Below are 16,758 nucleotides of genomic sequence, written 5' to 3'. Positions count from 1 at the left end.
TGGATGCCATAGGATCTAAAAGATCGAGAGATGAGATAAACCAGAAGTATTTGTGGCACCTCAGGCTTGACCATATTGGAGAGGACAGAATGAACAAAATGGAGAAAGATAGGCTTCTTGGCCCATTGACTTCTGAGTCATATCCAGTTTGTGAGTCCTGTCTTCAAGGAAAAATGGCTAGATTACCTTTTGTAGGACATGGGGAGAGGACCACTGAAATACTTACCCTGGTTCATACTGATGTATGTGGCCCATTTGATGTGTCAGCCAGGGGTCGTTATTCATACTTCATTACCTTTATCGATGATTATTCACGATATGGGTATGTGTATCTTATGAGATACAAATCTGAGTCTTTTGAAAAGTTCAAAGAGTTCAGAAATGAAGTAGAAAAACAGACTGGAAAAACCCTTAAGGTTCTTCGATCAGATCGAGGAGGAGAATACCTTAGTGGGGAATTCCGGGATTATCTCAAGAAAAATGGCATAGTCTCACAATGGACACCTCCGGGTACACCTCAACTCAACGGGGTGTCAGAAAGGAGGAATCAGACTCTATTGGATATGGTTCGATCCATGATGAGCTTCACTGATCTACCTATGTTTCTTTGGGAAGATGCCTTATTATCCGCAATTTATTTATTGAATAGAGTTCCCTCTAAATCCGTTCCTACCACACCGTATGAGATATGGCATGGTAAGAAGCCGAGTCTTGGTCATCTCAAGATTTGGGGATGTCCGGCCCACGTCAAGCGACTACAGGCGGACAAGTTAGAGTCTAGAACCATAAGTGCTCGTTTCATTGGATATCCTAAAGAGTCATTAGGATACAATTTTTACGTCTCAGAGGATCACAATGTATTTGTGAGCCGACATGCCGTCTTCTTGGAAAAACAGTTTATCCTTGATAGAGGCAGTAGGAGAAAAATTGAGCTTGAAGAGAGAGTCTCTGAAAAGCAATGAGTCATGGATCCTATAGAACCTATTCATACAGAGCCAGTACACGTAGTACCTCCTCCACCTCGTAGATCTAGTAGGGTCTCCCATCCTCCCGATAGATACTTAGGTATACTAGTAGAGGACACCGAGGAAATGTTCCTCATGGGAGATAGGGAACATGTACAGGATCCCAATACCTACGATGAGGCGATATCTAATATCGATTCCGAGAAATGGCAGGAAGCCATGAAGTCAGAGATAGACTCCATGTATTCCAACCAAGTCTGGACCTTAGTAGATCCACCAGAAGGTATAGTACCTATTGGATGCAAATGGATCTATAAAAGGAAGATAGGTTCGGATGGGAAGGTAGAGACCTATAAGGCAAGGCTAGTGGCGAAAGGGTATAGTCAGCGCGAAGGCATTGACTATCAGGAGACTTTTTCACCTGTAGCCATGCTAAAATCCATTCGAACATTGCTTGCCATTGCAGCGTTTCATGATTATGAAATATGGCAGATGGATGTGAAAACTGCTTTTCTGAATGGATATCTTGATGAAGATATCTATATGGAGCAGCCTTTGGGTTTCACTTCCAGTGATAGAGATCACAAGGCCTGCAAGCTGCAAAGGTCCATCTATGGACTCAAGCAAGCATCTCGGAGCTGGAATACTCATTTCAATGATGCAATCAAATCGTTTGATTTCATCAAGAACGAAGAGGAACCGTGTGTTTACAAGAAGGTTAGTGGGAGTGCTGTCGTGTTCCTCGTACTGTACGTGGATGACATCCTCTTGATTGGGAATGATGTTCCCATGCTAACCTCGGTCAAGGTCTGGTTGTCAAAAGAGTTCTCCATGAAAGACCTTGGGGAAGCATCCTACATTTTGGGGATTAAGATCTATAGAGATAGATCTAAGAGGTTGCTTGGCCTATCACAGAAGATGTACATAGAGGAGGTACTGAAGAGGTTCAGTATGGAAAACTCCAAGAGGGGTCTATTACCCCTTAGGCATGGGATTCATCTCTCCAAAAAGATGTGCCCCAACACATCTGAAGAGATTCAACGCATGAGCAGGATTCCTTATGCTTCTGCAATAGGGAGCCTCATGTATGCCATGCTATGTACACGACCTGATATAGCCCTTGCTGTGAGTGTCACTAGCAGATATCAGTCGAATCCAAGCGAAGAGCACTGGACAGCTGTGAAGAACATTCTTAAGTACTTAAGAAGAACTAAAGATTTGTTCTTGGTCTTTGGAGGAGCATCGGAGCTAAAGGTAGAAGGATACACAGATTCAGACTTTATGACTGATATTGATGATAGAAAGTCTACATCTGGATATGTGTTCTTGTGCAATGGTGGTACGGTAAATTGGAAGAGTTCCAAACAACCGATCATTGCTGATTCTACCATGGAAGCTGAGTATATCGCTGCCTCTGAAGCTGCAAAGGAAGCCTTCTGGTTCAAGAAATTCATTGCAGAGTTAGATGTAATGCCATCAGATGCCATCACACTCTACTGCGATAATAATGGCGCCATAGCTCTTGCTAAGGAGCCAAGGTCTCATCAGAAGTCCAAGCACATAGAGCGGCGCTTTCACCTCATACGCGAATACCTCGAGAAAAAATATGTCGAGGTGCAGAGAGTAGACTCCGCGGACAACGTGGCGGACCCGCTCACTAAGCAGTTAAATCAGCAGAAGACTGAAGCCCACCTTGAGAAGATAGGACTTAGATATATGGCTGATTGGCTTTAGTGCAAGTGGGAGATTGTTAGATGTATGCCCTAGAAGCCAATCTGGCAGACACATTATTTTTTCTGGGACATAAATTTGTACTTGACTTTATTATTATTATTGAATAATAAATGGGCATCTTTTCATTCATATTGTTTATGTGTCTATGAATCGTCCAAGAAATTAATAAGATGATGATACATATTCTCAAGAGTTGAGAATTTGAGCCATGTATCATTGGTGATTAATTTCTAAATGCTCCTGATCAATGGATCATCACGAGGACGGTGATCGATCCGATCAGTGCACAGATCGCTTTCCTTATGGATGGACGAGACTCGAGTCCACAGTGTAGGGACACTGAAGTGAGAGTGCAGGTGCTTGTTAGAGAACAAGGGTACTGAGCGTGACCAAGACAAGAAGTCACTTGGATGTCTATCCACTCGTCAGTGACTTACTTGATGTTGCAGTAGTGTGACTGGTCCTTTGACCTGCGGTGCTTCGGCTACTCACAGTGAGGTTATTGTAGTTTGACTACACGTATACATGGTCTCTAGCCATATGGGTCCTTGTAGTGTAGATTGGCTGCAGTAAGTTCACCGTAGGAGTAGGGTATGCACTTACATGGAATCTATCGACCTTGATAGAAGAGGAGTGATCCTATGTGATTTGTTAGACTGAGTTCTAAGACCTTGGCCAGGGCAGAAATATAAAGGGGAGAAAGAGTTTTTCACTATCGAACTCAAGTCAAATAAATCTAGAAATATGACAGACGACGGGGTTTGACGAGTTTTCTATGACCTCCGATCTGTAGGGATCCACGATAGAAGGACTGTATCATACGATTGCTGCACCTAGAGGTTCATCATTCTATTCTGCTGGGTGGCCACTACATACTGCTAGGTGTCACTGGTGGATGGTGAGACTCACAGGGATCATCTCGATGGTCGATAATCCCTGGTGAGTTGAGTTGGAATTATTTCAACCCATTGAAAGGAGTTTTCAATGATATTGTGATAGAGATCATAATATATCTCACTACCAGTCAGAATGGAACCTATGGGGTCACACACATTAGAGGTATTGACCGATCCAATGGTTGAATGTGATTAGGAATCACAAATAATCAATTAGATTGATAAATGAAAACCCGCTAAGAGTTAGTGGCTAGAAGAAGGAATAATTGCAATCGGATTGTAATTTAATTTAATTAATTGGATTTAATTAATTGGACTTGATCATGAGTCCTACTTGGAGTGGGAATCATGGAGTCCTAATTGGATTAGGATTTCAAATTAAATTAGAGTCCTACTTGGAATAGGATTTCTAATGTCCTAATTGTCTTAGGGCTGAAATTTGAACAAGTCTTGATTAGATTAGGATTTTCTTAAGTCCTAATTAATTTTAAATTTAATCTAATTAATTTCATGACTCCTAATTGGATTAGGATTGAAGAGTTCAATAGAGTCATGGTTCAAATAAGTCCTAATTAGATTGGGATTGGGAGGAAATTGAAATAGGTCCATACAAGTCCTATTTTGACTAGGATTGGACTCATGCACTAGACCCAAATTAAATCACCCATTAATTTGATTAAGTGGCAGATTTAAATGGATAAGAGGGAGGGGAATATGCCCCTCCCTTTGAGCCATGCGTGGGAGAAAAAGGAGGGGCGCATGCCCCTCCTAGGTGGCATGAAATAGAGATAAGGATGAGCTCCTATTTTATAGGAGCTAATCTTTATCCCTTTGCAATTAAAAAGGGAGCATGGAATTTCGGCCAAAATGAATGTTTTTCTCCTCATTCCAGCCGTGAGCACCCTCCTCCATCTTCCTCCTTTGAGCCACAATCAAGAGAAGAAAAAGAAAAGCTTGGGACGCCCTCTTCCTTCTTCATCTTGGTTCCAAAAAGGAAGAAAAAGAGAAAGGCTGCGGGTCTTGTTTTCTTCTTCCTAAATCCATCCTTCTTCTTCTTCCTCTCAAGCCAATCAAAGGTTGATTCAAAGGAGAGGACTTCAGCCATCCATAGCCATCTCTGCAAGGGAGCTAGCACCCTGGTGAGATCCAAAGGCTTCGATCGAGTCAGTACTTCGTGTGGATACCTGTAGAGGCCGGACGCGTGTGCGGCTTCCACTGAGCCTTGATCAAATACCACGTAAATCAGATTTGCGGAGACCATCTACCCGCACAAGGTGAAGATCTGATCTTCTTAATGATTTTAAAATGGTTTAAAATAATTTAATTCTAATCTATCTACAAACAAAAGGTTTTAAAACACGTTCATGCGATGAACGGATCCCGCATATATTTTTCCGCTGCAATCTGAAAATTATTTCGAATTTTCATGGCATATGTGGGATGCTAACAACCAATACCAAACCAAAACTTAGTATGAATGGCATATCGAGTCTCGGTCCGCCAAACTAACCGTCGTACTGAGCGTCCCAACATTGTACCAGCATGTTGGGTCCAGTACCGAGACGGCGAGCTTAAATTAAATAAATATAAATTTTTTTCCCTTTGTATAGATAATAATGCCATTTATTTAAACTATAAGTTAGAAAGTAAAAATATTTTTCCTTGTATAGGCAACAACCTTAGGGCTTGTTTGGACACCAGAAGATCTAGTCAGACCAATAAGATCTTTCCGGAATTCTTCGGTTGTAAACATGTGACCAAAACAAGGAGCTTCAAAGAGATTGAGGTGGCTGCCATATATATAATCCCTATATTTCTAAGATTTGATAAATCGTTTTGGAGAAGGAAACACTTATCCTCGAAAATAGGGATTACTTGTCATCCCAGCTGCCTAATCTCTTCAATTTACCCAACTTCCATCCTATTTTCATAATTGAAGAACCACCAAGATCTTATCAGTCTAACAAGATATTCTTGCATCCAAACAGGTCATCGCAAACTTGTTTGTCTAGAAAAGGCATCACATGAAAAATCCCTCCTAGTGGCACTCAGACTAGAACTTAAGGTGCAATACAAGTGCACAGGTGAGGGTAAAACACCACACAATTTAAGAAGACATTACGCAAGCATGAATTGTCTGCTTATCAATTCAATATGGTATGAAAGAAGTTTAAGTAGGTGATGGAAGTATTGTTAACGGACAAGTCCTAGATGATTCTCTCACATGGCTACACTTGCAGGATGCTCATGCATAGGGTTGTCAAGGGGCCAGCCAACCAAAAGACCCAACTAAAAATCATCCAGCCCCAATCTCATGTTTTAGGTACTTGGGCCAAAGAGTTGACTTCTGAGCCCTATAAACTTGCATGAACTTGGACAAGGCCTGGGCTTAGTATTTCAGTAAAAAAAAATGGACAAGTTCCAATGTGAGCCTAGCTTGTCTAGAGAGAGACAGAGAGAGAGGGAGAGAGGGAGGAAGGGGGAGCGCCATAATTCTGCCAATTCAGGCTCGATATCTGCAATCTAGTTTCTGCCATGCTAGCCTCGGGCTGAGATTTAAACCTCGGGCCGGGACCATGCTTGGGCCTGGGCCTGGCCTAAGGCCAGCCCAGCCCATTTAAAATATCTCATGCACAACTCCTTGCATACTCTTTTCACCTATGCTTTAAGGGCTGTCATAGCAATACATAATCTGTTGTACTTGTGACTATTGACATACCACTTATTGTGGACCTTGCATTCAGCACTGCTGTTAAGGAACAATACATAACAAAACACCGAACTTGTGAGATTCAACAGAACTTTGTTATAGATTTTGAATATAATGTTATCTCATGTGCTTGGAGAAGTTGATCGAAAAAGGATGCTCTCCCATGGAAAATCTACTTGTACCTGCCAGAGAGTCCCATTATCAACCAATGTTGATGACAGCAAAAGATGCATGAATTGCAAGGTCTGTGCATCAAATTAGAAGGTTGTGAGAGTGTTGGGTGGGTAATTTTGCTAGTACTTGTCAAAGGAATATAGTTCAAGTAATAGGACAGTAAAAGAAGGCAAGTAGCAACACTGCTGCTTGCATACTCCAACAGGAAGGAATGAGTGGAGCGCAAGCAAGATGAAACAAAAGTGTCGTGATGTAGTGTTCAAGACATATACAGAGGACAGTAGCACATGAAAAGCATTAAAGCCAAAAGGTGATTAAAAGTGAAAGATGAACTCTTTTATCTCATTGACAAAATATATTCATTATATGACAAAATGAAGAAAATTTCAAGCACCAGGGGCCAGAAAATCAAGGAGATGGTTTTTGTTTTTACATGCAAACAAACGTAAAATCGTTGTATCATTTTGAGAATCTGTTATCACCTTGAAATAGGTAAACCATGTACAACCTTTTTCTTTCAGCATATGATATTTCTCATTTAGCAACTGTAGAAAAAAGTAAGCACCTATCATCAACTCCTGTCACGGTTCATTTGTTTCAACATAAAGTATTAATTAGTTACATACACATGCGCATGCACACAAATACATGCACATCCACACAAAGAGAAGAGTTTGAATCAAGAGAGGGAAAAAATAATGCAGAAGCAATTTACAGAAAAAAATTCACGTAACATTTATGCTTCTGCAGATGGAAGAAAAATATGCAGGATATCAACCTTTCCAACAAAGTTGAACACTGGAACATAAATTGCCAGAAATACAAAATGTATGTGTTATGTAAAAGCTAGTAAAATCAAATTAAGAACACTATTTTGTAGGGGCAAGAAAACTCACACTAGGTGGTTCTTTCATGCATTCTGCTGTCACATATCCTATGGCACATAATGCCCCATGATGATTCTCAAATCTGGAAGAAATTCATACAAAGCAACTAAGAAAGGACCAACTCTATTCAACTAAAGGAAACTGAAAGCTATACAGGGGTTGGCAAACATGCATGAAATTATCACACCAACCTTAAGTGAGTACCAGTAACAGAGGAAGCAAGCTCAGATATAAGAGCAGATGCTGCAGAAGTAGAAATAGCAGAACATGCCATTCCCAGCAAGCGTGATGCAGATTCACGAGTGTCAGAGTCAATATGACCTAGTAAAGGTTTCAACCAAGCAATACGATCCGCGTATCGTGATGCTATGAACTGGAGGAGAAAAGAGGTGTTAAAAAGCAAGTACAGCTGAAAGAAGAGCAAACGAAAAACTCAAAATCTCAGCAGAAAAGCCAAAAAAAAAAAAGATAACCTGAGGCAAATGAGAACCAATTTCCACTAATGCCTTCGATGCAGTGGCATGCAACTCAGCAGATCCTTCAAATGCCATAGCATGTTCTAATAGCAGGCACATTGTTCCTACCGGAGAACAAGATATATCTGCACCAATATCAGAATTGTATATGCTAATATCTGCCTCAAAGCACTTCATTAGGAACTTAATCATGGCAACATATGTGTTTGATGGAAAAACAAGTTTTTCTTCCCTTAGTTCAGTAGAATCTAACAATTTTGGTTGCTGGCTACAGATATAGTCTAGCATCTTCTTCAGCTCAGGATATTTGAGATCAGCACCAGTTCCAAATGTCTGTCCTTGATCTTTCATAAGATAAAGACCTTCAAGAGCCATTTCCCTGAAAAGTAGAAAACAATAAAAGAGAACAAATATATCACTTATATTGAACTAGTTGGCATGAAAAAGAGAAGGTCTGGAACATCAAACTCTAAGGATAATCCAGTTTAAGACCAAAGGATAACAACATAACTGACTCGCTGTGAGATTCAAATGCATGTCTGTCTGCATGTATGGGTATGTAAGAGGATAGGTGGGTTTTTCTTTGGTGTAGCATGCATGCACGTGCATATGCATGATGTCCATGTGCACGTATGTATGTATATATGTATGCAAACAAAGAAATAGTATATGAAGGAAGACTGAAAGCATTGGTCAATTCTTGATAATATTGATGAAATGTAACCCAAGGGATTTCAACATTGTTGTTGGAACAAAACCAGATTTTGCACAAAAAGTCCCTTAGGCTTCCTTTTTGTAACATCTTACAATTATTAAAGACTAGAACATCATGTAAGTTGCAACTGTATTATCAGGATCTATCATGATGATGCATAGGACAAAAAATGGGATTAAGACATACCTGCTGGTGCTAATTAATCTTGATGATTTCCAATTCTTACACAAGAAACGGCCAAGCCCTTCTCCACTCTCCAACCACGGGCTTGATGGGGAGTATCTTTAGGGTTTTGTAGTTGTGACGAGAGAGAGAGGGGGGGGGCTTGAACCAAGTATAAATAGATTTCTATGTATGAAACCAACCTAAGATATGCCGTTTCGGTACCGAACCCTATACAAGTGCCAGCTAACACTAACATTAGTACAGTATGGTACGGGGCAATTCGGTATACCGAGTATCAGTACACTATCCGTATTGTGTACTGGTACCGAATTGATACAATACAGTACGTTCCGTACTACCCGGTTCAGTATGGTACAGCGTACCATGGCCCCACTCATGATAGGACTCCAAGTGTACTTCTAACTATATGTGAGGTTTAAATTCCTACAAGGGCCTGGCAAGTTTATGGGCCTTAATAAAGACCATATTTTCCAATAAGCCTAAAATAATTTGCTATGCCTTATGACTAAACCCTAAAACCAAAATTTTAGATGACACGATTTGTTGCTAGACCACATAAAGCCTAAGATATAAAATGTAATTTTAGCTTATTTACTAATAAAAGAAAAACCAATAGAAGCCCTCCAGGTATAAACTACTGCTAGATTTTGCAGTGAACAGCAAAAAGCATAATGGAAGGCAAGAAATTCTATTATCATAAGCACCCCTTTTTTGCTAAATAATACCTTACAAGCAACAAAAATTCAAAATATTGTTGTTCAGTCAAATAGACATAATGGTAGAAATGCCACAAATAGAAGCCTCAAAAGAAATACAGGAATATTAGGCCTTCAAAACAAGAACAAATGTCACAAAGTGACTATGTATAAGCAAGTTTCATTCCTTAATTTTCCTTTCTCTATCAACTGTTTTGTCACCTATTAAATTAAAAAAGTTACAACCATCTCTTTAGATTAGCCCTTTCCTAAGGTACCTGCCAATTTCCATCGGTTTGTGTCCTTGTTTAGCCATCACCTAATGGCATTGCTCATATTACTGTCTATTTCAGCCTTGTCTATGTAACTTTAATTGTTTATTGCAAAAATAGAGAGTGATGCTGACAGCTGCTAGTTCAGTTAGTTGACACTCGTCTCCTAAGAGCTTGTAAGACCTTTCCTGTAGGAGAGATCCAGGGTTCAAATCTTGGTGGTGGCACATTACCACCATATTGCAGAGGAAAGAGAAGAAGCAAAAGAAGAAGAAGAGTGATAAAGTCCACCGATAGGTCAACGAGTGAGATGAAGTATACAGTAATAGAAACAATATCCGCATTGCAAGTTAATTGTTCCAAGCAAAGATTAAAGAATCTGGGCGATCATAAAGCAAGAGAGAACATAGCTTGTGCATGAAGAAACATTAAATTTACAGATCCATGAAGTACGGTCCACCAGCTGGACTGAGAGTGTAACGAAGCCTTTTTACCAAGATAGATAAAACGTGCAAGCTAAAGAAGTCAACAACTTATTCTAACAAGCATCGCAGTCCTGGCCTTCAGGTAGAACCAGAAGAATAGACAACAACACTCAGGCCAACCAAAATCACTCTTCAAGAAACCAACAAGTCCCCTCTCTCCTTCAGAAGATCGCCATTACCGCTTCCCCCAGCACTTCACTCAATGGACTAGAAGGGGACAAAATCATCCATCTCCAACAACAGCATAGCCATGATAACTAATAAGAAGTCTACAATAACATGTCATTTGCACGCATGCTTGCATAAGGGAAATATAGGATATAAGGACAGCATAACAGAATCCAGTTGTCAGTTTTTAGCAACCAACTGTACCAAAAGTTTGGCTTCTCAAACTTCTCATCATGGTTTAAACATTAAAACAAGTGACCTTCCATCAGTCCATGGTTTTGACCAATTGACACATTAATTTCATTTGGAGGCAGAGGAATTTTTACCCACCAAAATTGAATTGATTAGCAAATAAATGACAAAATCTAAATTAGCAACATACTTTTCTAGTTAATTAACAGCTGACATTTTAGCAGCAGCTAATGCTCAAGGTTCCCAAGTCAGCCAACAGTTGATCAGGGAGGGTTACTCAAATACCTAGGTGGTGATGAGGCAAACAAGATAGGTGCATAATGTTCTAAGAAGAACAAAAGAAACTAGAAAAGGGAGAAAAGGAAGGAAAATAGAAAGGTGAAGAAGCAAAGAGAAGGGGCATGAAAGAAAAAGAAAGATGGGTAAGATGGACGAGAAAGATAACTTAAAATTGACGTATCAGTTTGTGTTCAACATAATCCCTGACTAACCGAAACTTATAAAATATTCATTTGTAGAAATTAAATAGGACAAATTACAGCTAATCAAGTAGGCAAGACATACCCATTAGGCCAGAACCATAAGCATAACCAACAAGCATCACCCTTATAGTTTGGGTCACTATTATGAAACTTATAAAAATTATTTCAAACACCGTGGGTATATAGAATTAAATTACATACTGAATGTCCAATTGGTAAATCATATCCAAATTGTTGCTTCAGCATTTTATGATGGTTGATACCGAATTGCAAAAGACAGGATCATGTCTAAACATCCAGTAGCAGTAACAATTGGACTCTGATTGGTTCACGCAGGGTACATGGATCCCACATTGTCAAACTTTGAGGTCAACCGAGGGTGGGTCACCATGCCAAAAGTTAAAACTGATAAACATATAATATATTAATTTAAATATAAATGCATAAACATGAAGTAGTAAAGAGGGGAAAGAGAGTTGAATCTAGCTGCAATTTGCATTTTTACCGGGGCATCACTAAACAAACTGGTTATCATATAGCATCTGACCCTAGATTGCAACTAAGGGTGTGTTTGGACACATACAACTTGGTGTTAGCGAACCCCAGTTTCAGGACTCAATGTTCAGATTGCTATAAGCTGATCAAAATCATGTAAGCAAAATTGCACCTGGCGGCCCTTTGATAGTTTTGTCTTATGGCCAAATTTGCCAGAAGGCAAACTACTACAACTAGAAAAGGCTTTCAAGGCATCTTTATGATAGGTTTGTCACAACAATGACTGTGGTTAGTGCTGGCATAACTAATGCTGTTTTTATAGTACAACCAAATATAGTTATAATCGAGGTTCGCCGTACCGGTACCGAACTCCGTACCGGTGCCGCACTATTATAGGCGTACCGAGTGTCGGTATGGTACGGTACGGTATGCGGTACGCCAGGCGTACCGACATTGGCGTACCGATACCGGTACCCATCGGTATGGGTACGGTACGTCTGGTACGGATCGGTACTGACCGGTACAGCATACCATGGTTACAATTCTAATTTACAGGCAAACAAACATCAGATTTTATTTTACTACAATTTCAAACCCATTGAACCAAATCTTGGGCATGCAGTCTCAACTGCAGCAACTACAACCACATGTAACCCCAACTACATGCATTTCCAAACTGCAGGTGTCCAAAGGCACACTAATCGATGATAAAAATAATATATATAGGGAGTTAGGCCAAGATGCTTCTAAGATCATTTAGCTCTAAATGCTTCCCTGTCAAAAACAGTGAAATCCTCTCAAAAATGAAAATCAGCACCGTTGGTCATGATCTGACATTTGAATTGGCTAGAAATTAAAAATCATGCATTGAGGTGTTTTACCAACGCATCAAATGAAAAGAAAATCATGCATTTCTAAGGTCTTTTGCCCGTGTACCCAAATTAGCTTAAGTTTGATATGCATAAGTTTTAAAATATTCAGATCAAGATCAACAGTTTGGAATTACAAGTTATAACATTTGTGTTATGTTTTTGTCACTAGCTATATTTTATCGTGCATTTTTTTGCTGGCTTGATGCACAGGCAAGAGACCTCAAAAATAAAAAAAAAATAGTATCCAAGTATTTTAAATGTCATATATAATGACCAATGATGCTGATTTTCATTTGAGAGGTCTTTCATGGTTTTTGACTAGGAAGCATTTGGAGCCAAATGTTCTTAGCACATGGATATATGAACAGTACAAGCTTCCATTCCCACACACTGACAGAAGGCAGAGAGAAAAGAAAAGATACCCCACACTTAAGCCACATGTCTGGCATGTCTTAGAAAACTTACAATGAGCTGAATTCTTCCAATGACAACTTTAGATGAATTCAATCCAATAAGCAACCAGCGAGGCCACTCTTGGATGCTCACAGAGCCAAAAATAAAACCATATAAAGTGCTTTGAATTGCAGTCTGAAAGTTGTTTAGAGCATTTATGAAGAGAACCACAGCGAAAATGATTACTTGACTCCTCGAGAATAACAGCTTACACACATACTAAAACTTATAACAACATCCCCGATTGTTATTCTTCTTAAACAACAACAAGCTGGTAGGTTAATTACCCTATTAAATGTATAAAATTAAAAGCAAATATGTAGTTTGATTTCAATCCCAATAGATATCATATACTACAACAGCGCTGTTAGAGAAGAAGGGATGAGACATTTTCAGATAAGAGATGTCAATGAAATGGCTTGAGTTGTTAATTATGTGAATACCAGTCTTTGGAAGCAAGCACTTTCACCAAGGAAATAGCATTTTAAGCAAATATTACATGACCACAGTGACAGAAGAGTACTCTCCCACCAAACAAAGACAGCCTACGATGAAGAGGATTTCAAAGAGAATAGAACTGAAACCCACAAAAACGATTATCAAAAAAGACTAATAAAGACAAAGTCCAGATATTAAAAGACAGTAATAAGAACAAAAATCCAGATATCAATCAAATGCACAAAAGGCAAGCTAATTAGTGGTTATAAAAAATTCACAAGTGACCTTATATCCAGCTTTGAATCTGCAGCACCAAGCATGCAAATGTACCGGCTGGGGCAATGCTGCAAATAAAATAAAGATGTTGCCCACCTCACAGCACAAAATCGCACCTCGCTTTGTTCCTTTAACAAATAGAACGAAAGGTTAGAAAAGATTAAATAGCCTATCATTGTGTTAGCCATCAAGTAGTTACAAAAGACAATACTAAGAGAAGTTCTAGCAGCAAACTGCCCATACAAGTTCACCTGGTGCTGTCCAATTTTCTTCAGACAGTGACCAGAAATGGATCATCATCTGTCTTATGCGCTACAAGCACTTCTCATGATAAGGCTTTATACATATGTGGACCATTTCCAAATTCCATTCACTTTCCTACTACAGCTTGCGGTGATTGTTGAATTTAAAGAAACCTCCAAACTAGATGATGTTAATGAATACTTAAAATTTCCATCTACTGAATATCAGAATGTCTGCTATTAAAGTTTCCAACATCAAGAAAACCAACTAGCAGATAGCTGTAATCCAATATTAAAATTTCCCTCCACCATATATCAGAATATCTTCAAAAAATGTTTTGCAAGAATGATGACATGAGGAATCCATGCACAAACTAAACCAGGAATAACCTTACCACTTGAGAATTTTCCAGCAGAAGTGCCTCTAAATCCTTCAAGACAGCTGCCGGAGCACCCTAATGTACAAGTAAGAAAGATTTATAAAATATTTCCAAGAAAATTTCCTTAAAAAGAGGATATCTTAATAGTAATCAAGAATGATAACATAATGATGAAATTATACATAGGCAAAGTAATCCTGACTACTCTGATCAGTAAATTACAATATGAAAAATGTACAAAACTAAAGACAAACATGTAGTTTGACTTAAATCCCATCTAATATCATGTAGCAGAATGGTGCTGCCAGAAATAAAAGGATAAATAGGGTATTCTGCAGGTTACTCTCTATAACCTTTCATATTTGCATATTAGTCTGTCTTTTTCTTATTAAGACAAAAATCCTTACAAAGTTCTTTATTTGTACAAATCGATCCTTCAACTAGTTTTCATCGACTATAACCTGGTTAAAGTTAACCAGGGTTGCCAAAAGGACAAAAATGCTCTTTTCTTAACAGTAAGACTCATGATTTGGCCTTTTGTCATTCACTTCACTCTCTTCATGCTCAGGACTTTGCCACTAGGAGACCAACAATGGAGGGGCATGGGTTAAGAGGTCCGTTCAGTATGAGGTCTAAGGGAAAAATGTCTAGAAAGACGTGAAGTTAACACTGCTAGGAGAATAAAAGTAGAATACTCCATTCTCATCTAATTAACTTAACCTAAGGGATGTGTTAGCAATAGGTTGCAAGATTTCGGGGATCAAATTACAAATATTGAAAAGATAGGGATTAATTGCAAATATAGAAGTAGGGACTGGTATGAAAAAATTCTTTTAGCAGGAGATGTGAATGAAATGGGAAAGTTTGGTGAGGACCTCCATAAACTTTTCTATCAAGATGAGTCAAACAAGTTGGTGAGATAATATTAAGCATTTAGGGGCTATTTAGTTGCCTGCAATTGCAATAGGCTGCAATTGAATTGCATATGCCCAAAAAAAGTGTTCGTATGCAGTTCAACTGCAAAAAAGCTCCAAAATTTGCAACTGGAACAGCAGCCAACATATCCAACTGCATAGAATCTTGTAATTGAGAAAGCCGTTGAAAAGCATTCCCTCACTACTCCAACCATTCCCTTATTATAAACAGCAATATTATAATAATACTATAGTATTATATATTATTATCATATTATATTATTAGTGTTATATTATTGTAATGTTAATAGTAATATAATATTGTTATAATAATATTTAGTTAATATTACTATTAAATTGTAATATCATAATATATTAGTACCATAGTATAATATTATTATACTATATTATATTATCATTCTACTAATAATAATGCTCTACTATTATTATATTATAATAATATTATTACGCTATAATAATATGATATTGTTATAATATATTACTAGAATAATATTACATTATTGTTATAATAGTAGTAGAACAATATTATATTCAGTATTATTACTATTACAATATTACAATAATATCATGATTCTAACAACTGCTAAAATATTATAATGCTGTTATAAGATTTATAGTATTATTCTTATTACTGTAACATAATATTCTTATAATAATTTATATTTTATAATAGTAGTGAAATATATTATACTAAATATTATTAGGATATTACAATAATATTATGATATCACTATAATTACTGGAATATTATAATATTATCAACATAAAATTATTATAAGACTATTATAATATTAATACTATAGTATTATACTATAATTATAATATTATAACTTATATCTCACATTATAATAATAATCATAACTGCATATAACAAATAACATATAATAACTAGTAGTTATTTTAATGATTATGACAAATAACATGTCTAGTTATTATAATATTAAATATTTTATATTCACAATTATTTTAGTAGATATTCTTATACTAATGCAATGATAATTTAATAGTATTATTATTTTTCTATTATAATTTAAATAATATAATATACATAATATATAATAAAAAGGTGAAAAGTTCACTGATTCAGGGGGGTAACCTTACCAGCTCAATTATAGGGTAACCATATCTCTATTCATATCAAACATCCAACCAAATAACTGCAATTGCATTTGCAATTTCACTCACAGACAACTAAACAAGGACCCTTTCTACAACTGCAATTCCAATTGCAGGCATTTTGAATTGCAACCTGTAATTGAATTGCAAGCAACCAAACAGCCCCTTATATCCCTAGAGAACAATGTAACTCACTAAGAAGAAGAAGAAGAAGAGAAATTTAATGACATAGCTATGAGCAACGTTATGCACTTCCATGTAAGTAGTTGGAAGTAAAAGAATAACAGTGCAAGATGCTGTATGTTAATTATGTTGGCCCATGGCTGGCATAAGAACAACTACTACTTAACTAAGCCTTTGTCCCAAACTAGTTGGAGTCCATCACATGAATCCTATGTCTCCATTCTACTCAATTTAGGACCATACAATTTGTAAGATGTTGAGATATCAAGTCCTTCCTTTCTACTTTCTCGCATGTGATTTTAGGTTACCTCTACACCCCTTTCTTTTACAT

General features: G+C 37.7%; 1 protein-coding gene across 6 annotated transcripts in view; it reads right to left on the bottom strand.

Annotated features, from left to right (window-relative positions):
- Positions 1-16,758, bottom strand: part of LOC103706318 (ARM repeat superfamily protein) — a 66,691-nt gene that overhangs the window by 36,930 nt on the left and 13,003 nt on the right. For all 6 annotated transcript variants that reach the window (XM_039124734.3, XM_088703213.2, XM_088703212.2 and 3 more), the window contains 5 exons: positions 14,209-14,268; positions 13,581-13,699; positions 7,840-8,221; positions 7,558-7,739; positions 7,376-7,448 (listed from right to left, as the gene is read on the bottom strand). In XM_039124734.3, the coding sequence (XP_038980662.3) occupies positions 7,376-7,448; positions 7,558-7,739; positions 7,840-8,221; positions 13,581-13,699; positions 14,209-14,268 (816 nt within the window). The remainder of the gene's footprint in view (positions 1-7,375; positions 7,449-7,557; positions 7,740-7,839; positions 8,222-13,580; positions 13,700-14,208; positions 14,269-16,758) is intronic.

The sequence above is a fragment of the Phoenix dactylifera genome, chromosome 8 (genome assembly GCF_051530095.1).
Source record: "Phoenix dactylifera cultivar Ajwa chromosome 8, Ajwa_hap1_PhDact_Kaust_v1.1, whole genome shotgun sequence".
NCBI lineage: Eukaryota > Viridiplantae > Streptophyta > Magnoliopsida > Arecales > Arecaceae > Phoenix > Phoenix dactylifera.
Note: the sequence above shows the minus strand (reverse complement) of the source record. Positions and strands in the feature narration are given on the sequence as shown.